The following is a 23,772-nucleotide window of genomic DNA, read 5'->3' on the forward strand; positions in this document are numbered from 1 at the left end:
CACACAGTTGATGATTTGCTCTTCAACCAATTATATGATCTTGGGCAAGTAGTTTAATGCCCCTTAACTACTAGCAACTAAGTGCAGGAGTTAAACTAGATCACTATTTCTCAAATGTATATCATTCGTATACCACCTTTAAGTTACCTACACCACATCTGAGAACCCTATGAAACACCTAATTAACATAATTAAATAATATTTTTACATTATTTTAGCCTCATCCTAAGCAAAAGTAGTCACAAAATTACAAGTTTGATGAGACCATCATCTTTCCAATAGACATTAAAATAATATGCAACAATTATAATAAAAAACTTAACCCAATGTACCACCTATAATCATCTACCACACTGCAGTATACATATTATAGGACTTTATGGTTATACCTAACACACAACGATAACTAAAACTTACAGCCAGTCTCATTACTGACACTTCACTGTCTACCTGATTGTCTTCCTGGCCTCTTATGTCACAAATGGCGTATTGCTATTAACAGAGCACTTAACTAATCCCTCTTCAAATTATATACAGCAGTGGAAATGCATTTTGTTTTAGTTTCTGTAAATCTTATAGGGAGGCAGATCTCAACAAAGAAATAAATAATTTCCTAAGGGAGGTGAATTTCTACCTGAATTCTCAATTGCTTTATGCCGCTTATTTGGAAGGGCCACAGATACATCCTCATAATCGGGGTCGGTTTCTTTGATTGTCCGCTTGATTCCAGACATCATGACATTCGTTCTTCACTGTGAAGTAATAATAAATAAACAAGTAACACTGTTTGATGCTAGTACTTATAAATATATGTATACACATATATAAAGGGAATAAATATTACATAATTCTGATAATTCATAAGTCTCTGTAAACACGTACATATCCCTGTTAAAGTCAAAAGCATTAACTACCTTCAAAGGTTCACTTTAAGGAAAAAAGTCATCATCATCTGTTAGAAAGCGTAGGTTTGCCTTTCAAGAGAAAATCCTTTAACAAGGCAGCACACTACTCAGGCTTTTCAAAAGGGGCCAGTCTTTCAATGAAGGGCACTCACAACGAAAGGAAAGAAACCAGACTCTGATGACAACATGGCTAAAGCCCAAATAGCATCTTGGAATTCACAATGCATCCACCATATTACAAAATGAGAGGCACCTGGCTGGCTCAGTCAGTTAAGCATCTGACCTCGGCTCAGGTCATGATCTCACAGTTTGTGGGTTTGAGCCCCTCGCCGGGCTCTGTGCTGACAGCTCAAAGCCTGGAGTCTGCTTCACATTCTCTGTCTCCGTCTCTCTCTGCCCCTCCCCCGCTCACACTCTGTGTGTCGCTCTCAAAAAATAATAAAATAAAAAATTTCTTAAACTTAAAAAAATGAGCAATATATATAGTTAAGCTCTCAATAAATAATTTATCATACAAATCCTCTTTCTGCTACTTAAACGTGCCTGCTACATAACAGGTACTCAATAATATTGATCATTTATCATTATTCATAATAAACACAGACTTATATTAAGACAGCAAGTTTGCAATCTGGTAAACAAGTCCTATGTACACAGGTCTTTGAGTAAAACAATCCCATAAATCTTCCAGGTCTGCACTGTCCCAATACATTAGCAACTACCCATATGTTGCTACTTGGTGTTAAGTAAACTTTTAAAAATTAAAAAAATAAAGTTAGGGGTGCCTCAGTGGCTCAGTCAGTTAAGTGTCCAACTCTTGATCTCGGCTCAGGTCATGATCTCATAGTTTGTGGGTTCAAGCCCCACATAGGGCTCTGTGTTGAGGGTGCAGAGCCTGCTTGGGATTGTTTCTCCTTCTCTCTGCCCCTTCCCCTCTTGTTCTCTCTCACTCTCTCTTTGCCCACCCTCCCCCCACCTCCCCACCACCGCTCAGTCCCTCCCTCCCTCTCAAGATAATAAACATAAAAAAATAAAGTTAATTCAAAATTCAGTTCCTTTCTTCACATTTCAATTTTTCAATTTCAGAACTAGCCACATTTCAAGTGCTCAATAGCTGTCAGTAGTTTAGAGCTACAATATTGGACAGTGCAAATACAGAACATTTATATCACTGCAAAAAGTTCTACTGGACCCTGTTCCCCTTCTAAACTGTGTTTCATTGAGCATTTATTAATATTTCATGAGTTGATTTAGGAAATGCTGTCCACATCAGCACTGTCCAAAAGATATATAATGTGAGCCACGTATGGAATTTAAAATTCTCTAGCAGTCACTTTAAAAAAAGGAAAAAGAGGCGCACCTGGGTGGTTCAGTTGGTTAAGCATCAACCAAGTCTCTTGGTTTCGGCTCAGGTCATGATCTCATGGTTTGTGAGTTCAAGCCCCACATCGGGCTCTGTGCTGCAGGCGAGGAGTCTGCTTGGGATTCTCTCTCCTTCTCTCTCTGCCCCTCCCCTGCTCACTCACTCTCTCAAAATAAATAAACTTAAAAAAAAATTTTTTTTTTTTTAATGAAAAAGAGGGGAGCCTAGCTGGCTCAGTCAGTAAAGCATGCAACTCTTGATTCCGGGGTCGTGAGTTTGAGCCCCACATTGGGCTCAAAGAGATTACTTTAAAAAAAAAAGGGGGGGGGGGCGCCTGGGTGGCGTAGTCGGTTAAGCGTCCGACTTCAGCCAGGTCACGATCTCGCGGTCCGTGAGTTCGAGCCCCGCGTCAGGCTCTGGGGTGATGGCTCAGAGCCTGGAGCCTGTTTCTGATTCTGTGTCTCCCTCTCTCTCTGCCCCTCCCCCGTTCACGCTCTGTCTCTCTCTGTCCCAAAAATAAATAAACGTTGAAAAAAAAAATTAAAAAAAAAAAAAGGGAAAAAGAAATGGGTGAAATTAGTTCTAATAATATTTTTGCTTAACCAATGTACCCAAGTTTTACATTCTTATCTTTGTGCTAAGTCTTTAAAATCCAGTGTGTATTTTACACTTCTAGCACATCTCAGTTTGGACTAGCCACACTTCAAAGGCTTAGTACCACCTGTGCCTAGTGACTCCCTTACTGGGCAGCAAGGGCCTACTGATACAGTATACAGATTAAAAAAAAAAAAAAAAAACAGGTCTAGGGTGGTTACATGAGTTGCCATGTCATAGAGCACAATCCATGACACAGAAAAGAAAGAGCTCCGTGATTTCCAGACCTGTGTTCTACTGCTAATGGTTATTTACCTAACCAAAAGAAAAATACACAATATATTTATTGAGGCAATAAAAAGAGTGTGTTTTTTGTTTTTTGTTTATTTTACACAGAGAGTGTGAGCAGGGGAAAGGGGCAAAGGGAGAGAGAATTCCAAGCAGGCTCCACACTCAGCACAGGGCCTGACGTGGGACTCGATCCCACAGCACTGGGATCACAATCTGAGCCAAAATCAAGAGTTGGATGCTCAACTGACTGAGCCATCCAGGTGCCTTGAGGTAATAAAAAGTTTCAAAGTAAAATTAATAAAAATAAAATATTAACCCAAAGATTTTGACTCAGTTAAAATAGAAATAACAATTTACAAGTTTCTTGGCTTAGGGGTGCCTGGCTGGCTCAGTCAGTGGAGCATTTAACTCTTAATCTCAGGGTTGTGGGTTTGAGTTCCACATTGGGTGTAAAGATTACTTAAAAGTATTTTCCTAAAAAAAAAAAAAGAAAAAAAAGTTTCTTAGCTTAGTCCAGTTCTTTCATCCATCCCAGAGACAGGCTTACTTGAATCAGATGGGAGAGAGACCCATTATGTAATGATATATATTTAAAACCTAGATCTAAGAGATCATTTTTCCTGTAATTGCTACCTTGTGTAATATCACTAAGCTTAAAAATGTTCAAAAATCTTTAGCATTTATAAATATCCTGAATCAAGCCATTTAATGTTTGTTCACTATCATTACATAACTGCTTTAATTTAGGCTATAAATGAATCTTTACTTTTATAGAGGCCCTGAATCCAACTATTATTTTCTGTTTTTAAAGCTTATAGGGGCACATGGTGGTTCAGTTGGTTTAAGCCTCTGACTTCAGTTCAGGTCATGATCTCACAGTTCGTGAGCCCCACATCAGGCTCTCTGCTGACAGCTCAGGGCCTGGAGCCTGCTTTGGATTCTGGGTCTCCCGCTATCTCTGCCCCTCCCCTGCTTGCACTCTGTCGCTATCTCAAAACACAAATAAACATTAACAAAATTAAAAAAAAAAAAGTTTATAAAAAGTGACACATAATGGGGCACCTGGCTGGCTCAGATGGCAAAGCATGCGACTCTTGATTTCGGGCTTGTGAGTTCAAGCCCCACTTTGGGTGTAGAACTTACTAAGAAAAAATAAAACAAAATAATAATAATAAAACATTTCTTTGAAAAGTAAGAAGAAGGTCGCATTTGGTCTGCAACTAGTTTTAGACAACCTGAAAAAAATCTTGGGTCACTACATGAAGAATGCATTCTAGGGGCACCTGGGTGGCTCAGTCAGTTGAGTAGCTGACTTCGGCTCAGGTCACATCTCGAGGTTCTTGAGTTCGGGCCTCAGTCAGGCTCTGTGCTGATAGCTCAGAGCCTGGAGCCTGCTTCAGATTCTGTGTCTCCCTCCCTTTCTCTCCCTCCCTTGCTCATGCTCTCTCTCTCTCTCTCTCTCTAAAACGAATAAAAACATTAAAAAAAATTGTTTTAGGGGTGCCTGGGTGGGGCTCAGTCGGTTAAGCATCCGACTTCAGCTCAGGTCATGATCTCGCAGTTCGTGAGTTCAAGCCCCATGTCCGGCTCTGTGCTGACAGCTCGGAGCCTGGAGCCTGCTTCAGATTCTGTGTCTTCCCCACCCTCTCTGCCCTTCCTCTGCCTGTGCACACACACACACTCTCTCTCTCTCTCTCTCTCTCTTAAAAATAAACATTAAAAATTTTTTTAATAAAAAAAGAATACATTCTAAAAAAAAAAAAGAATACATTCCTAAAAATCAATAAACCTCATTCTTTCTTCTTTAATGCAGACGGGAAAAAACACACCTCCTATTCTTCAATAAACCTAGAAGCACAGACAGACACATCCCAGCAGATCTCCAAATCTGTTTCTGCACCACACCATTTCCTTGGTGACCACCTGTCTCCTACAGCTTGCCAGAGCCTTATGGGATTATTCTGTAAAGATGAGTGAGTCCAGCATCATCTTCACTCATCCATTCTATGGACTTCATAATCTGAATATTCTCCTCCTACTTCCCAAGAGTAATAGCGGCTCCTCCCCAGAAAGGCTGGGGATCCTTGAAGAAAACAATATTTTATTTCACCTTCACTTAAGCGATAAAGCAAAACTCTTTCACTTTTGCTCTAAAACTGGGGAAACAGAAGGGAAAAAAGAGAAGAATTTGTAGAGAGGTTGGGGTGGGTAAGGAAGAAACCCCCAATGAGTTAACCTGTGCTGCCAAGGTTATTCATATTTCATGCAGCCCATGTAAGAAAGCTTTTCCTGTCATATTTGGGCATAAATTTGGGCCTCCAATAACATATTTAGGAAGATTTAGGTCCACACTGGGCACTTTTTAATAATTCAGGTCTGCTTCTGTCTAGCAAGAGCAACACTCAAGTATACACATGCCACATTCAAGTATACACTAGCTAAGCTAGGCACAAGTGCTGAGGCATGCTCTCACCATGATGTAATGATACATGAATGGAATGTGTAACAAATGACCCATGGTCATATTAAGTTTTGGATTCTTGTCTGACTTTGAGATTTATGAAAAGAAAATTATGAACAGTTGCTAGATATTATCAGATTCAACTTAGAAACAAAATGTCCTACTAACTTTCTCTGGTTTTGAATCAGATGAAACTAAAAGAATAAGGAGATGTGAGAAACTAAAAGAATAAGGAGATAATGTGAACTGGTAAAAAAAAAAAATGTGTTACTGTTTATAATTTGACTTTGAGAAAAGATTTTCTCCATACCATGGGACCAACGCCAAACACAGAAACATAGAGAAACATACATAATGCTGATTCCTCTAATTTAGAATTTTTATCTCACTGAAACAGACTCATTATAAAAAGTGAACGTCTTTCCAGCGGGGAGGACCTCTCCATAAGAACATACTCCTCACAAAGGACCTCCTCTACTCATCACTCCTGGAAGAGAGGAGGAAGCACAAGAAGCGCCTGGTTCAGAGCCCCAAGTCCTATGTCATGGATGTGAAGTGCCAAGCATGCTACAAAATCACCATCCTCTTAGCCATGCACAAACGGTAGGTTTTGTGTGTTGGCTGCTCCACTGTCCTTTGCAAGCCTACAGGAGGAAGGGCAAGGTTATAGGAAGTTGCTCCTTCAGATGGAAGCAGCACTAAAAGCAGCCTGAACCAAGATGAGTGGAACACAATCCCAATAATCACGTTTTGTTTTGTTTTGTTTTGTTCTTAAGTAGGCTCTACACCCAGTGCAAAGCCCAATGCAGAGCTTGAACTCCCAACCGTGAGATCATGACCTGAGCTGAGATCAAGAGTCAGAAATCTAGGGGTGCCTGGGTGGCTCAGTCACTTAAGCATCCACCTGTTGATTTCAGCTCAGGTCATCATCTTGAGGTTTGTGAGTTTGAGTCCCACGTCGGGCTCTGCACTGACAGTGCAGCTGCTGCTTGGGATTCTCTCTCTGCCCTTCCCATGTGTGTTCTCTCTCTCTCTCTCTTTCCCTCTCTCTCTCAAAATAAATAAACCTTAAAAAAAGGTTCACAAAAAAAAAAAAAGTCAGACACTTAACCGACTGAGCCACCCAGGTACCTCAACAATAAACACATTTTGGATTAAAAAGAAAAAGGTAAACATTGTTGGGGCACCTGGCTGGCTCAGTTGGTAGAACATGTGACTCATGATCCTGGGGTTGAGTTCAAGCCCCACATTGAGGGTAAAGCTTACATTTAAAAAAAAAAAAAGTGGGGATCTAGGTGGCTCAATCGGTTAAGCACCCAACTCTTGATTTCAGCTCAAGTCATGATCTCAGGGTTCATGAGATCAAGCCCCACGTCAGGGTCTACACTGACAGCACAGAGACTGCTTGAAATTCTCTCTCTCCCTCTCTCTTTACCCCTCCCCCACTTCTACACACATACTCTCTTTCAAAATAAACTTAAAAATATATATACATACACACACACACACACACACACACACAAGTAAATGTTGTCAATTTAAACTTAAAAAAAAAAAATACATATTTTCCCCTACATACAATGTAAGAAAGCAAAACTACCCTATCATACCTGTTCAAATAACAAGTCTGAGTTCTTGAAAAAAGTTAAAGACCAAAAGCAAAACTAAACCTGGTAATGTTCTATCTTTAAATATGAAAGAAAAAATAATTTTAAAATGAAACTGTATAATTAAAAATACAACTATGTAATACAGTCACCAGAAATTCTTAGTAAAAGATCTTAGTTCTTATGTCAGAGTATACTCAGTCCTATAATCCTGTCTTGCAAATAATTTTACAAGATGTGGCCAATTCTGGGGAAAGGAGTAAAATCTTATAAATAAGGTCCTTGAAAAATTTGCAATGTACTTTGTGAGGTATCTTCTCAATATAAAATTCTATGATCCTCATGCATTTGAATCTCATCAGAACCCTGAATTTTGTGCTCACTCAAGGCCAACTTTTCGCATCTGATTTAAAAGGGGAGCCAGGGAGGAGCAGTACAATCATTTTCTACCTGATTCCATACAGACAGATGTTTCTAAGATGTTAATAATGACTTTATCATTCTTTGGCCCTATCCTTTCTAAATTCTTCATTTCAAACAAAATGTTTTCCCCTTTGTAAACAAGACAACCAATGTTTCTTTATTAAGTATCTGAAAGAGAGAATCTACAATCCATTCTTCTCTATTAGCCAAAGAAACATTTGAAAATGTCTGTAAAAAACAAAACGGGGAAAAAAAATTGGAGGGGCACCTGGCTGGCTCAATCAATACAGCATGCAACTTTTTTTTTTTTTTAATGTTTATTTATTTTTGACAGAGAGACAGAGACAGAGAATAAGCGGGGGAAGGGCAGAGAGAGAGGGAGACACAGAATCTGAAGCAGGCCCAAGGCTCTAAGCTGCCAGCACAGAGCCCGACACGGGGCTCAAACTCACAGACCGCGAGATCATGACCTGAGCCGAAGTCGGACGCTCAACTGACTGAGCCACCCAGGTGGCCCAATACAGCATGCAACTCTTAATCTTGGGGCTGTGATTTCAAGCCCCATGTTGGGCATATAGATTACTTAAAAAAAAAAAAAAAAAAAAAAAAAAAAAAAAAGGAGAATGGATAAATAAATTGTGTATACCCAATGAACTCCTGATCTAAGCAAGAACAGAAATGAATCTCAAAATCATCTTGGCAAGTAAAAGAAGCCAGACACAAGAGTACATATGTGAATGATTCCACTTATACGAAGTTCTAGAACAAACTAATCTATGGTGAAAGAAAAGAGAGTAGCTGTTCAGGTGCTGGTGGTGGGGACTGACTGGGTGGAGTAATAAAGGAACTTCTGGTGTGAGAGAAAATTTTTTACCTTAATAAGAGTATGGGTTGCATGGGCATAAGCAATGTGAAAATTCACCCAACTGTACACTTAAAATCTGTGCATTTCACTGTATATAAATTACAGCTCAATTTACAAAAGGGCTATAAAAATATTTAATCATGTCATCCCCTGCTCAAAACCTTCCAGTGGCTTCCCACAACACTTAGAATAAAATCACACTCCTTACCATGACCTACAAGATCTTACATGAATTGGGCCCTACCTCCCTCACCATCCTTCACCATTAGCATCAAGACACACTGGTTTTCTTTCTGTTCCTCAAATACACCTCAATCTTTTCTTAGGGTTTTTAGTTTTGGTTTTGTTTGTTTTTTTAATTTTTTTACGTTTATTTTTAAGAGAGAGAGACAGAGAGACAGAGAGAGACAGAGCATGAGGGGGGAGGGGCAGAGAGAGAGGGAGACACAGAATCTGAAGCAGGCTCCAGGCTCCACAGTGTCAGCACAGAGCCCAACACGGGGCTCGAACTCACCAATCATGAAATCATGACCTGAGCCTAAGTGGGACGCTTAACCAACTGAGCCACCCAGGCTTCTTTTTAAGTAAGCTCTACACCCAACATGGGGCTTGAACTCACAACCCTGAAATAATCATATGCTCTACTGACTGAGCCAGCCAGGTGCCCCTCCTTAGGGTTTTTGGACTTCAGGCTCCCTCTACCTGGAATGCTCTTTCCCCAGGTTAGCTTCACTAGATCTCAGGCTCAAATGCCCACCTTATCAAAGGCCTTCCTTAATCATACTATTCAACACAGCTTTCCCCATGTTCTCCTTCCAAAGTTCCTGGAAGCTCACAATAAATTATTTGCTAAATAAATAAAGGTATAACTTAAATATATGCCAAAATATGAATACCCAAGGGAACATACCTACCAGCCTTCAGTAACTTTTATCACTCTTGCCTAATACTTACAAATCTATTTGATAATGCTACATTTCCAAAGGTATTATAGCTAAATTTTAAAAATAAAGGGATGTGCAAATTTATTATACACAAGCACATCCAGATGAAGAGATAGCTGGCATGGCATGGTTAATAACAAATAGGATCATTTAAGGCAAAAAAACATTTAATATAATAAAGATTATGTTACTACTAAAGGACACAATCACAAAAATGTCATAAACTAACATCAAACATCAAAACATACAAAATAAACCTGAAGTACAAGGACAATTTAAGAAAAATCACAATCATTACAAAATAATCAGAACATATTTCTCTCAGAAATTTAAAAGATCAAGAAAACAACAGATAAAAATACAGAGTATACAGATAATGCAATTTACAAGCCAGATTTAACAGCTACATACAGTTCTGAACACAACAGAGAATACTGTTTAAAATATCTATAAAAATTCATTGAAATTGAATCATAAGATAGAACATAAAGAAAGTCACAATTATTACAAAACATGGAAATGTTATGGGGCACCTGGGTGGCTCAGTCGGTTGAGTGTCTGACTTCAGCTCAGGTCATGATCTCACAGTTCATGAGTTCAAGCCCCACATTGGGCTCTGTGCTGACAGCTCAGAGCCTGGAGCCTGCTTCAGATTCTGTGTCTCTCTCTCCCTCTGCCCCTTCCCCGCTCATGCTCTGTCTCTCAAAAATGAATAAATGTTAAAAACATGGAAATGTTACAGCCATATTCTCTGATCCTAACAAAATTAAATAGGAAATCATTAACAAGAACTCACTATGATATGGAGAACAAGATACTCTTCTAAGTTTGTTTATTTTTTGAGAGAGCGAGAATGAGTGAGCGCACAATCAGGAGAGGGACAGAGAGAGGGAAAGAGAGAATCCTAAGTGGGCTCCGCGCTGCCAGCACAGATTCGCGCATGCACTCACGAATCATGAGATCATGACTTGATCTGAACCCAAGAGTCGGATGCTTAACCAACTGAGCCACCCAGGTGCCCCAACAAGATACTCTTCTAAATAGCTCATGGCTCAAAGAGAAAATTAAAATAAGAGTATTTTAAAATTAGCAACAAAGAGAACATAATATTTCTAAACCTAAGAAGATGTGGTCAAAGGCATCAGCAGCGAAAAATGACAGACCAGTTTTCATTTGTGAACACAGACACAAATCCAATCCAGCAGGGTATTTAAAAAATAGAAAAATATGGGGCGCCTGGGTGGCGCAGTCGGTTAAGCATCTGACTTCAGCCAGGTCACGATCTCGCGGTCCGTGAGTTCGAGGAGTTCGAGCCCTGTGTTAGGCTCTGGGCTGATGGCTCAGAGCCTGGAGCCTGTTTCCGATTCTGTGTCTCCCTCTCTCTCTGCCCCTCCCCCGTTCATGCTCTGTCTCTCTCTGTCCCAAAAATAAATAAACGTTGAAAAAATAAATAAATAAAAATAATAAAAAATAGAAAAATAACTAGACTTATTATTTTTTAATTTTTTTTTAGTGTTTATTTACTTTCGAGATAGGGAAGAGCATGAGCAGAGGAGGGGCAGAGAGAGAGACACAGAATCCACAGCAGGCTCCAGGCTCTGAGCTGTCAAAACAGGGCCAGACGTGGGGCTCGAACTCACCAACCATGAGATCATGACCTGAGCCGAAGCCGGATGCTCAACCGACTGAGCCCCACCCAGATGCCCCGACTTATTTTTTTTTTTTTTTTTTTTTTTAACGTTTGAGAGAGAGTGCTCGTGCACACCCACATGAGCCAAGGGTTGGGGCAGAGAGAGGGAGAGAGACAATCCCAAACAGGTTCCACGCTATCAGTGTAGAGCCCAAGGCAGGGCTGGATCTCATGAACCTGTGAGATCATGACCTGAGCCAAAATCAAAAGTGAGACGCTTAGCTGAGCTACCCAGGCACCCCTAGAAGCTTTCATTACCAGCAATAAACAAAGTATTTAGGAGATTCAGAAGCAAGGTGATTTGCAATGCACATGTCTAATGTTGAACCTTTAGGAATATATTAATGCCACTAACTTTCAGTAATCCAAATATATATGATCCATTTCATAAATTATATATTGGGAATTAAATATAGCAGCTTTTAGGAGCACCTGGGTGGCTCAGTCAGTTGAACACCCAACTCCTGACTTTGGCTCAGGTCATGATCCCAGGGTTGTGGGATAGGGCACCTCATCAGGCTCTGCACTGAGCATGGAGCCTGCTTAAGAGTCTAAAATTAAAAAAAAAAAAAAAAAAAAGCTATACTGAGAAAAATTATTTGCATAAAGTCTTATAAAAAAATCAAAATAAAGGGGCATCTGGCTGGCTCAGTTAGAAGAGCATGCAACTCATATCTTGGGGTCATGAGTTCAATCCCCATGTTGGGTGCTAAAAAAATAAACTTAAAAATCAAAATATAGGGGCGCCTGGGTGGCGCAGTCGGTTAAGCGTCCGACTTCAGCCAGGTCACGATCTCGCGGTCCGTGAGTTCGAGCCCCGCGTCAGGCTCTGGGCTGATGGCTCGGAGCCTGGAGCCTGTTTCCGATTCTGTGTCTCCCTCTCTCTCTGCCCCTCCCCCGTTCATGCTCTGTCTCTCTCTGTCCCAAAAATAAATAAACGTTGGAAAAAAAAAAAAAATCAAAATATATTTCAATGTCAACTTAAATTTTTTCTTCTGAAGATTAGTCATAGAACTGTCATCTCTCACTGACAAAGGTAATTGAAAATATACACAAATAATTTTCTCCCCAAAATCATGTTTTTTTTTTTTTTTTTCCACAATACAAGCAATCTGAAGTAGCTTATACGAAAGACTCAGATCAAGGGAAATCTAAAAGGGAGAAGATTCGGTTCTGATTTTAAGTTGGTACTGACAAAAATTCTGTATCCTAATTGTTCTAAGATCTTTTACACAAGACCATTTGAATACACTCTCATTTCTTGGTCAACATAATTACTGTTTCTTCAACTCATCTGGTATGGGGGCAGGGGGGAAGGTCTTTTAAGTAAAAACGATCACAATTTTACACTGGACCAGAATGGTGGGGAGCTGATGGGAGGTCAGTTCATCGCATCATACTGACATGGGCTATTCCCAGTATAAGGGTCACCTGGCTGGCTCAGTGAGTTAAGCATCTGACTCTTGATCTCAGTTCAGGTCTTGATTTCAGGATCATGAGTTCAAGCGCTGTGTTGGACTCTCACACTCGGCACGAAGCCTATTAAAAAAAAAAAAAAAGAAAAAGAAAAAAAGTCCCTGGAACATGATCTTGTGCCCAGGGATATCTCCCAGTATGACATGTAAAGAGCTGAGCAAAATGGAAAAGCTAGATAGCTGAGCTCAAAAAAAATTATATTATTTAAGTATTATATATTTCCAGGTCAAAAACACATACTTTCCATTAATAAATGAAATTGCTAAAGACCATATAAGTTGCTATAAAGGTCAGCCCCAGGATTCATGCAGGCCAATACTTGGTCTCCAATGTGCAAAGCAATGTGAAAGAAAATCTAGAATAAAACAACTACTCTAAAGTATCCATGCCACTGCTTCTATCCATTAGTGCAACAACTGGAGAGCTGGCCTTAGGAAGCTTTACCCTTCCTTTACTCCAGGACTTCAACATACACTTTCTCTGGACAGAGTGACCTACATGAGCTGTTTAAAGGTTCTGAAATACTTAAAGCAAATTCTTAAGTTGACAGAAGGGAGACACCATATAGGGGTACCTGGTTGGCCCAGTTGGAGAAGCATGTAACTCGTGATCTCAGAGTCACGGGTTCGAGTACATAGTTGGTTGGAGACTGCTTGAATAAACTTAAAAAAAAAAAAAAAAAAAAAAGAGAAAGAAACAAGGGAGGGTACATAACCTTCCAATGACTTCCCTGGTGTCACTTTCAGACAAAGATCACTGGAATAGTCTGAAATGATAGCTGATTTCATATGAGAATCCTGTTTCAATTGTGAAGCCCTAAAAGTTTTTTTTCCAAAAGAAGCAAAAGGAAACAAAGCTGGTCTACAATTCCAGGTTGAAAAAGGAAGGGACTGGACCAGATCAAGATTGTGTCAAACTCTTGGACACAGTCACTAAGAATACATAAACTGAGCCAAATCTTGCACACTTCACTAAGTAGGGATTTTTCACTGGAGTTTTCAAATGGACAACGACAACACATTCTATGGGGATAAGTCTCATGCTTTTCCATGTGAAGCTAAGATTCTTAAAAGGAAACAAGCAACTTAAAAAGGGGACATTTTTTAGAAACTGGTTTTTTCTTTAAATCAACACTCTCTAGTCTAAAAAAACTATCTATTTATAAAAATCTACCTACTGATAAAAATTTTCTGGAACCAGACATAATGATGGCTGCACAACTTTGTGAATCTACTAAAAGAAAAAACACAGAGTTTTACACTGTAAACAGTGAATTTTACAGTATGTGAATTAGATCTCAAAAGTCATTATAAAAAATAACAATGATGGGGCGCCTGGGTGGCTCAGTCGGTTGGGTGTCCGACTTCAGCTCAGGTCATGATCTCACAGTCCATGAGTTCGAGCCCCGCATCGGGCTCTGTGCTGACAGCTCAGAGCCTGGAGCCTGCTTCAGATTCTGTGTCTTCCTCTCTCTCTGCCCCTCCCCTGCTCATACTCTGTCTCTCTCTGTCTCAAAAATAAATAAAAACATTTAAAAAATAATAAATAACAATGATGGCGTACCTCACTGGCTCAGTCAGTGGAGCATACAATTCTTGATATTGGAATTGTAGGTTCAAGCCCCACAATGGGTGTAGAAATTACTTAAAAAAAATAAAATCTTGGGGCACCTGGGTGGCTCAGTCAGTTAAGCGTCCGGCTTCGGCTCAGGTCATGATCTCACGGTTTGTGAGTTTGAGCCCTGTGTTGGACTCTGTGCTGACAGCTTGGAGCCTGGAGCCTGCTTCTGATTCTGTGTCTCATTCTCTCTCTGCCCCGCCCCCACTTGTGCTCTAGTCTCTGTCTCTCAAAAAATAAATAAATGTAAAAAAAAAAAATTAAAAAATAAAATCTTAAAAAAGACAAACCCAGGGGCACCTGGGTGGCTCAGTTGGTTAAGCGGCCGACTTCGGCTCAGGTCATGATCTCGCGGTCCGTGAGTTCAAGCCCCGCGTCAGGCTCTGTACTGACAGCTCAGAGCCTGGAGCCTGTTTCAGATTCTGTGTCTCCCTCTCTCTGACCCTCCCCTGTTCATGCTCTGTCTCTCCCTGTCTCAAAAATAAATAAAACATTAAAAAAAAAAAAAAGACAAACCCAATATATATTAACCTTAAACAAAAATCTATTTACAGATTATCCTTCCCCAAGTACATGAGTGCATGCTATATGTGCATTTACAAAGGGGCAGAGCCATCAGTGGGGTAATCAACATTAGGAAGACTAATGCTCACATCATGCATTAGGAAGCTCCCCTGCTCACACACACACTCTCCCTGTCTCTCAAAATAAACAAATAAACATTTAAAAAAGAAAATTTGTGGGATGATACATGTTTACGATCTTGATTGTGGTGATGGTTTCACAGGTGTATAAATAAGTTGAACCTTCCCAAATTACACATTTTGTGCAGTCTGTAGATGCCAATTGTACCTCAATGACACTTTAAAAACATACAACTTTCGAATACAGTCTGCCAGAAACACACATAAAGTATAAACAATGAGATCCCTCATTCACTGTGGGTGGAAATGTAAAATGGTGCAGCTGCTGTGGAAAAGTTTGGCAGTTCCTGAAGAAGTTAAACAGAACTGGGGTGTCTGGCAGGCTCACCTGGAAGGACATGCAACTCTTGATTTCAGGTCATGAGTTTGAGCCGAACATCGGGTGTAGCGATAACACAAAACAAAAACAATAAAACCTAAACTTAAAAAAAAAAAAAAAAGTGGGGTGCCTTGGTGGCTCAGTCAGATGTCCACTCTTGATTTCAGCTCAGGTCATCTCATGGTTCATGAGTTCCAGCCCCACATGGGGCTCCATGCCCTGCTTGGGATTCTCCCTGCTCCTCCTGCACTCTCTCTCTAAAAATAAATAAACTTTAAAAAAAAAAAATGTTTTTAAGTTAAACAGATTTACTATATGACCTAGCAACTCCATTCTTAGGTATATATCCAAGAGAACTGGAAACACATGTTCACACAAAAAGTTACACCTAAATGTTCATAATAGCATTATTCACAATAGCGAAAAAGTATAAACAACCCAATATCCATGGATTGATGCCTGGACAAACATAATGGGGTATATTCAGACAGGAGAGTATTACTAAGCAAAATAATGAGGTACTGACACATGCTATATCACAGACTGAATGTATCATGTTAAGTGAAAGAAGCCAAATACTAAAGGCAATGTGTTATATGATTCTATTTATATCAAATGTACAGAAACAGGCAAATCCATAGACTCAGTGTGGTTGCCAGGGGATGAGGGAAGAGGGAACAAGGACTGACTGCTAATAGGTACGGGGTTTCTTTCTGGGGTGATGGAAATACTTTGGAATTAGATGGTAGTAATGGTTGCACAACCTTGTAAATATACTAAAAACCATTAAATTATACACTTTAAAATGGTGAATTTTACATTAAGTGAATATGTCAATTTTAAAAAATATATGTAACCTCAAACTAATTTTTTATAAACAAAATAGAGAACAATCACCAATGTATTCATTAACTCAATGACTAAAAACATACAAATCAAGAGTAACTCCCCTTGGCATTCTCCTCACCCTCAGCCTTTATTACCAACACATAACACATCTCCCCCATCCCCATGCACCCCCACAGTTCGTTCTTCAGATAAACAGAATAAACAATCCTTGGCTGGAGAACTAGTTCTACCTCTCTTTGTCTGCAGTCATAAAAGTTCGCATGCCTGAACATCTCACAATTACCTTTCAATGGATTCATATTCACCTCTACCTTCTCTCTTGCTTACTGAAATGCTATTCGACTTTCAAGAAATCCAATTAAATTCCAACTCATCCATGAAATGCACTCCAGCCTTCAGAAACTTTTTTTTCCTAACTCCCACAAAACAGATGTTACAGGCACAATTTGCTTCATAAGCCTTGTTTTCTGAGGGAAAAATGTACCCACCACTTGGTAGCAGTGTGGAAAACAGGATAAAAGGGGGCAAGGTTAAAGGTAGGGAGATGGGGGTGAATTTAAGGATTGGCAGTGAAAATTCAAATAAAAATCTCTGGTTAAATAAGAAGAGAATCCTCTTTCTGAGAAATCTATCCTAAGAAACTGCTCTCAATTTACTCTCATATGTGAGCTGCACTTACAGATCTATAGTTTAAGTGTTAGTTCTCCTCTTCCTGTATATTTTATAATAAAAAATTGGTAGTAGTCGATGGCAAATTATAGTGCATCCAATGAATGAATACGAAGGGTTTTTAATATGGAGGGATATGATCTTATATGTAAAAACCCTAAATATTCCACCAAAAAAAACTGTAATAAATTAATTCAGCAAAACATCAGGATACTAAGTCAACACACAAAAATCAGCTGCATTTCTATACTCACTAAAAAATCTGCCAAGTGAATTACAAAAACAATTCCATTTATAACAGCATCAAAATGAATAAAATACAGTTGACCCTTGAACAATGCAGGCATTGGGGGCACCAACCCCACACAGTCAAATCCATGTATAACTTTTGACTCCCCCCAAACTTAACTACTAACAGCCAACTGTTGACCAGAAGCCTTACCGATAACATTAACAATTAACAAATATTTTGTGTAAGTATTATATGCTGTATTCTCACAATAAAATAAACTAGAGAAAAAACTAAGAAAATCATGAAGGGAAAACACATTTACAGTACTATACTGTATCCAAAGAAGTCCACATGTAAGTGGATCTGCACAATTCAAACCCATGTTGTTCAAAGGCCAACTGTACTTAGGAATTAACCAAGGAAGTCGAAGAGTAATACAATGAAAACTACAAAACATTGCTGAAAGAAATTAAATACAACACAACTGAATGGAAACATATCTCATGTTTACGGATTGAAAAATACTGTTTAAAACTCAGTACTACCCAAAGCCATCTACAGATTCAATGCAATCCCTATCACAATCCCAATGACATTTTCCGCAGAAATAGAAAAACCCATCCTGAAATTCATATGGAATTTCAAGGGACCCTGACCAAAACAATCTTGAACAAAACTGAAGAAGTCACTCCTGATTTCAAAACTTACTAGAAGCTACAGTAATCAAAACAGTTTGGTACTGCCATAAACAGAAATAAACAGACCAATGGAGAAGAGAGCCCAGAAACAAAGCCTTGCATATATGGTCAAATGATTTTTGACAAGCGTACCAAGACCATTCTATGGAGAAAGAATAGTCTTTTCCACAAATGGTGCTGGGAAAACTGAATATCTACACGTGAAAGAATGAAGTCAGACCCTTAACAACACATACAAAAATTAACTCAGAATGGATCAAAGGTTTAAATATAAGACTTAAAACAACAGAACTGTTAAAAGCTTCACAACATTGGATTGCCAAAGATTTCTTAGATATGACACCAAAAGCACAGGTTTAAAAAAAAAAATAGACAAACTGGGCTTCATGAAAATTTAAAAATTTTGTGCATCAAAAGACACTATCAACAGAGTAAAAAGAAAATTCACAGAAAGCTAAAATATTTGCAAATCATACATTCAATAAGGGATCAATATCCAGAATATATAGAGAGAACTAGTAAAACTCAAAGCAACAAAAACTTGACTTAAAATAGACAAGATTTGAATAAACATTTCTCCAAAGGTATACAAATGCCCAATAAGCACATGAAAAGATGCTCAACATCCCTAATATTAGGGAAAAAAGTACAAATCAAAACCTCAGTGAGATTATTACCTCACACCCATTAGGATGACTATCAAAAACAAACAAACAAAAAAACCCCAGAAAACAAGTGTCAGCAAGAATGTGAAGACACTGGAACCCTTGTACAATGTTGGTGGGAATATATGAATATACGTGCAAGCCACTATGGAAAAGTGTGGCAGTTCGACAAAAAACTAACAATAGCATTACTGTATGATCCAACAATTCCACCCCTGGTATATACAAACCAAAAGAACTAAAAGCAGGACCTTGAAGAGGTATCTGTATACCCATGTTCTTAGCAGCATTATTTATAAGAGCCAAAAGATGGAAGCAACCCAAGTGTTCATCGACAGATGAATGGGGAAATAAAATGGGATATAGACATACACTGGAATATTATTCAGCCTTAAAAAAGGAAAGTTCTTTACTAAAAGAAAAACACTGATTCAAAGGGAAACACGTGCCCCTATGTTTATAGAAGAATTATTTATAATAGCCAAGATATGGAAGCAGCCCATGTCCACTGATGAATGAAGAAAATGTGATATATATAAACACAATGGAATATTATTCAGCCATAAAAAAGAATAAAATCTTTCCATTTTCAAGGACATGGATGGACCTGGAGGTTATTATGCTAAGTGAAATAAGCCAAAGAAAGGCAAATACCCTATGATTTCACTCATGTGAAACTGTTAAGAAACAAATGAGCAAAGGGGAAGAGAGGAAGAGAGAGACAAACCAAGAAACAGACCCTTAACTATACAGAACAAACTGATGGTTACCAGAGGGGAGGAGGTGAGGGGATGAGTGAAGTAGGTGATAGGGATTAAGGAGTCACTAGTCCTGATGAGCACGGTGATGTATGGAATTGTTGATTCACTATATCCTACACCTGAAACTAATATAACACTGTATGTCAACTGGAATAAAAATTATTTAAAATAGGGGAACCTGAGTGGCCTCAGTCAGTTAAGTGGCCAGCTCTTGATCTCAGGGGTCCTGAGTTCAGCCCCATATTGGGCTCCAATGCTGGGCATGGAGGCTACTTAAAAAAATAAAAATGATTTAATTAATTAAAATATGTAATTTTCTTTTAAAGGAAGGAAATTCTGACATATGCTACAACATGGATGAATCTTGAGGGCATTACGCTAAGTGAAATAAACCCATCAGAAAAAGACAAATACTGTATGATTCTACTTACATGAGGTACTTAATGTAGTCAAAATCAATCACAGAGACAGAAAGAATGGCAGCTGCTATAGGGACTAGAAGAAAGGAGGAATGGGGAGTTATTGTTTAATGGGGTATAGATTTTCAGTTTTACAAGATGAAAAGTGATGGAGATGGATGGTGGTGATAGTTGCACACTGTTACAAATGGATTTAATACCACTGAACTGCACACTTAAAAATGGTTAAGGTAGTAAATTTTAGGCTATGTGTATTTTACAATTGAAAAAAAAAAGCATATATAGAAGTTAACCATGTATTAACTTGGGATCAGACATGTCTCTCCTGATGGAGCATATATAATAAACTCATTTATTCCCAGAAAGGAAAAATACTTAAGGGGGAAATTCTGCAAGCTCTACGTAAACTACATGTTTTCAATATCTAAAAGAACTCTTGACAATCAATTCCCAAAAGTGATAAACACAAAAAGATACACACAGGACAGAAACAGAAATTCACCAATGACCAATATATGTGAAAAATTTTTCAAACACACTAGTAATCAAGGAATGAAATACTAAACAAGACACCATTTTTCACCTATCAAATTTAGTTGTGGAGCAGATGGAAATAAGGCATCTTGAAGAAGGCCCAAGTTTTTGTAATTCACACTCATTATCTTCACTTACTCAAGCCGCAATCAATTATTCCAATCTAGTTTCCACCTCCTACTTCTAGAACACTGGATAATAATACCAATGACAAAGGGGGGGTGTGGGTGGCTCAGTCGGTTGAACATGTCTGACTTCAGCTCAGGTCATGATCTTGTGGTTTGTCAGTTCCAGCCCCACACCGGGCTCGCTGCTGTCAGTGCAGAGCCAGCTTGGGATCCTGTCCCCCTCTCTTTGACCGTCCCCCGCTTGCAATATGTGTGCTCTCTCTCTCAAAAACAAATAAATGTTTAAAAAATAATAATAATACCAATGACCAGGGGTGCCTGGCTGGTTCAGTCAGTGAAGCATGAGACTCTTGATCTCTGGGTTGTGAGTCAAGCCCCATGCTGAGTGTGGAGATTACTTAAAAATTAAAAAAAAAAAAAAAAAAAAGTAATACCAGTGACCAAACCAACAACTTCCAAAACCAATTAAACATCTCAGAAGCAAGGATGGACCAATTCTCTGTCTTCTGTGAACTTATTTTTCTTGGTTTCCATCACACCAGTCTTTTGCTCCCCTACCTACCTCCCCCACCCCCACCACCTACCTCACTGGCTATTTCTTCTGTCCTGTGTTCAATCTTCTTCCTCTACTACATCTTGAAGTATTGGGGGGACCAAGTGCCAATTTTCACTTCTCTATCTATACTTTTTACATTGGTGATCTCATACAGTCTATACCTTTCGATATCATCTATGTACTGAGTACTCCAAATTTTTATCTAACAGCTCTTGGCTCTCTCTTCCATGAGATCAAAACCTGTTCACCCAATTGCTTCCTCAACTACCAACTTCACAACTGATATGCATCTCACATTTAATACACCCAAAATAGATCTCATGATTTTTCCCACCTCAAACTTCTGTTCCATTCTTCTCCCTCTCAGTAAATGCCACCATTTATCATAATTGCTCAAAACAAATACCAAAAAGCAAAGAATTCTCAGGGAATGCAGCTGGCTCAGTGAGTAGTTGGTAGAGCATGCGACTCGATCTCTCAGGGTCATGAGTTCAAGCCCCACGTAGGGCACAGAGTTTACTTAATTAAAAAATAGATATATATATATTTTAAAAAGCAAAGAGTTCTCCCATTCCCTCATCAATCCACTTCCAAGTCTTGTTCATTCTACCTCCAAAATATTTTCAAATCTTTCTACTCTTCATCCCTGCCATGGACCTAGTCCAAGGTACTGCAAACAGCATCCTAACTGATCTCCCAGCTCCCCACTCTTGCCCTCTTCCTCCACATAGCAGTCATATTATGCTACCTGCCTTCTTAAAACCTTCAAAGGATTCCTATGAAAACTAAATTCCTAATCAGGGCATTATCTGCTCCTATCTTTGAAAGAATATACACAACCAAAAATATACAATAACATCTCTAGGCAGTAAAACTATGAATACTCTTCCTCATTTCGCTTGTATTTTTAAACTTTTCTATGATGAATACTTGCTTATTAAAAGGAAATGATATTGTTGAATACTGTGTATTACATCGCATTTTTACACCTTAAGGAAAAAAAGAAAATGGAAAATTGTAGGTAAACTCTAACTGTAACTGTTACAAGCTTAGATGAAAATACTAGCAAACAAACACTGTTAGAATGATGTGTCAGGGCTATGGGATTATCGGTGATATTTTCCTCCTCTACTTTCTATTTTATAACATAATTACACTCGCAACAGAAAAAAAGATTATGAGATAAACCTCATTCATTGTCTTCTGCAATCTGGCCACAACCCACCGAACCAGTCTTTCTTCCAAGTACTCACTTTCCCAAGCTTTCCACTCTAACCTCGCACTGTCTCACACATCTGGTGCTTTAACTCGGGCATATCCCTGGAAGATCCTCCAACCGTTTTAAATCCCACTCCTGCTTCACAAGGGAGGGGGGCGGTAAGGATGGCGACAGGTTGGAGGTAGATTTCACCGTTCTTGTTGGTAGATCCACAACTTGCTGGTACCGGAGCCAAATCTCATTTCCGATCCCATCACAGGCCACCAAGCTTAACATCCTGAAAGCTCCGGCCACTGGGGCTCAAGGGACCCCCATCCCCGCAGAGAGCACTGTGCCCCTTAGAAAAGGACCCCCCACACAGCCAAATTCCAGGTTGCCGCTTCGAAGACTCCTCCGACAGACACACTCACCGCGGAACCAGCCTGCCCCTCCGGTCCTCTTCTATCCGCAGTCACTCGCTCCCCCCCTCCGCTCCGCCCGGGACCGCGCGGCCAGCCGGGTGGGGGAGGGGAGCGCACGTGCCCGCGCCGCCCCCGCCCAGACAATGCCCGGGAGAGCGGGGCGCGCGCCCGGCCGGCCGGAACCCGCTCCCGCCAACACTCACCCTTGCCGGGTCTCCCGCCGAAGCGCAGGGCCCGCTGGGCGCCGCGAGAGGACACGAGGAAGGTGCGAAAGCGGGCGAAGCTCCGCGGAGCCGCCCCGCCACGAGGCCCCAGCGACCCCAGAGCCCGCGGAAGCACAAGGCTCGGCGGAGCCCGCCCGTCCCTCCCTTTCGGCCCCGCACGTCAGCAGCAGGGGCGGGGCGGGACGCGCGCGGCGGCGGCGCGCGCGCGCGCGCGCGCGGCCCCCGGGGCGGAACTTGCAGAGATGTGGGCGGGGCCAGGACTCCAGCTGGTGCTGGGGCCGAGGCTGGCCGGGCTAGAGCTGTGGTTGGCGGTGGCCCAGATTCTGATCCCGGCCGGTGCTGCCGCACTGCCTGGGGAGTATGGATGTTGGTTCTGGCAAAGGCACCATCATCATTTATCATTTTCCTCCCTAGAAGATGGCAAGTTCCAGCCTCAAGTTTGATAGAATATTCCTTCTGCCGGCATATGTGAAGCTTCTACAGTAGTAACAGTAGCTATGATTTGTGTATGTGTATCATCTTGTACCAAGCTTTGTGCTAGGTGCTAGGGATACAAATAACAATAGTTATTACTAACCTATGATACAGATGCAGAAATTGGGGCTCCAAAAGGTTGGGATTTAACTAGTTTACACAACTAGTGAGTGACAATCCATCAAGTATAGTTTACCTGCTAAATATCTTTTGAGCCCACCTTTTTCTTTCTCCCTGTACCGCCCTACCCCAGACCCCATCATCTCCTGCCCAAGACTGCTGTAGCCGCCCAACCGGTGTCCAGGGATCTGTTTCTGTTCCCCTTCAATCTGTTCAAGTCACTATGTAAAGATTTACCACTGGAGCTGAGGGATAAGTTTAGAGAGAGTTTCCTATATAATTTTTTATACTTTACATATGTTATCAATTTTTAATGTTTCATAAAAATGTTTTAAAGAGTTCACTCCTTTTTCTCCAATAACAAGCCCAGTGCATTGCATGTGGCATGCACTAAAAAAGTACTTGTTGAATGAATGAGTTAATAGGACCAGGAACTGACTCCAAAACTCTGTATGATAAGGAAATTGAGGGATTTATAACATGTCACCCCTGGCCCCCTGACCTTAAAGTCTATCAGGGGTAAAGACAGATTGACAATATTTGTTCAGCAAATTTTTTATTGCG

At 40.1% G+C, this 23,772-nt stretch overlaps 1 protein-coding gene across 4 annotated transcripts in view; it reads right to left on the minus strand.

Moving 5' to 3' along the window:
• YEATS2 (YEATS domain containing 2) overlaps window positions 1–22,781 on the minus strand; it is a 115,707-nt gene extending 92,926 nt beyond the window's left edge. For 2 of the 4 annotated variants that reach the window (XM_023260359.2, XM_023260357.2), the window contains exons 1-2: window positions 22,594–22,781; window positions 635–752 (exon numbers count right to left, since the gene is read on the minus strand). In XM_023260359.2, coding sequence (XP_023116127.2) covers window positions 635–737 — 103 coding nt within the window. In that variant the 5' untranslated portion in view covers window positions 738–752; window positions 22,594–22,781. Of the gene's footprint in view, window positions 1–634; window positions 753–12,574; window positions 12,683–22,399; window positions 22,536–22,593 lie in introns of those variants that run through there. The other 2 variants (XM_023260358.2, XM_003991869.5) reach the window with 2 other exon arrangements.
• Window positions 22,782–23,772: the final 991 nt, after the last annotated feature.

This window comes from Felis catus, chromosome C2 (assembly GCF_018350175.1).
Source record: "Felis catus isolate Fca126 chromosome C2, F.catus_Fca126_mat1.0, whole genome shotgun sequence".
NCBI lineage: Eukaryota > Metazoa > Chordata > Mammalia > Carnivora > Felidae > Felis > Felis catus.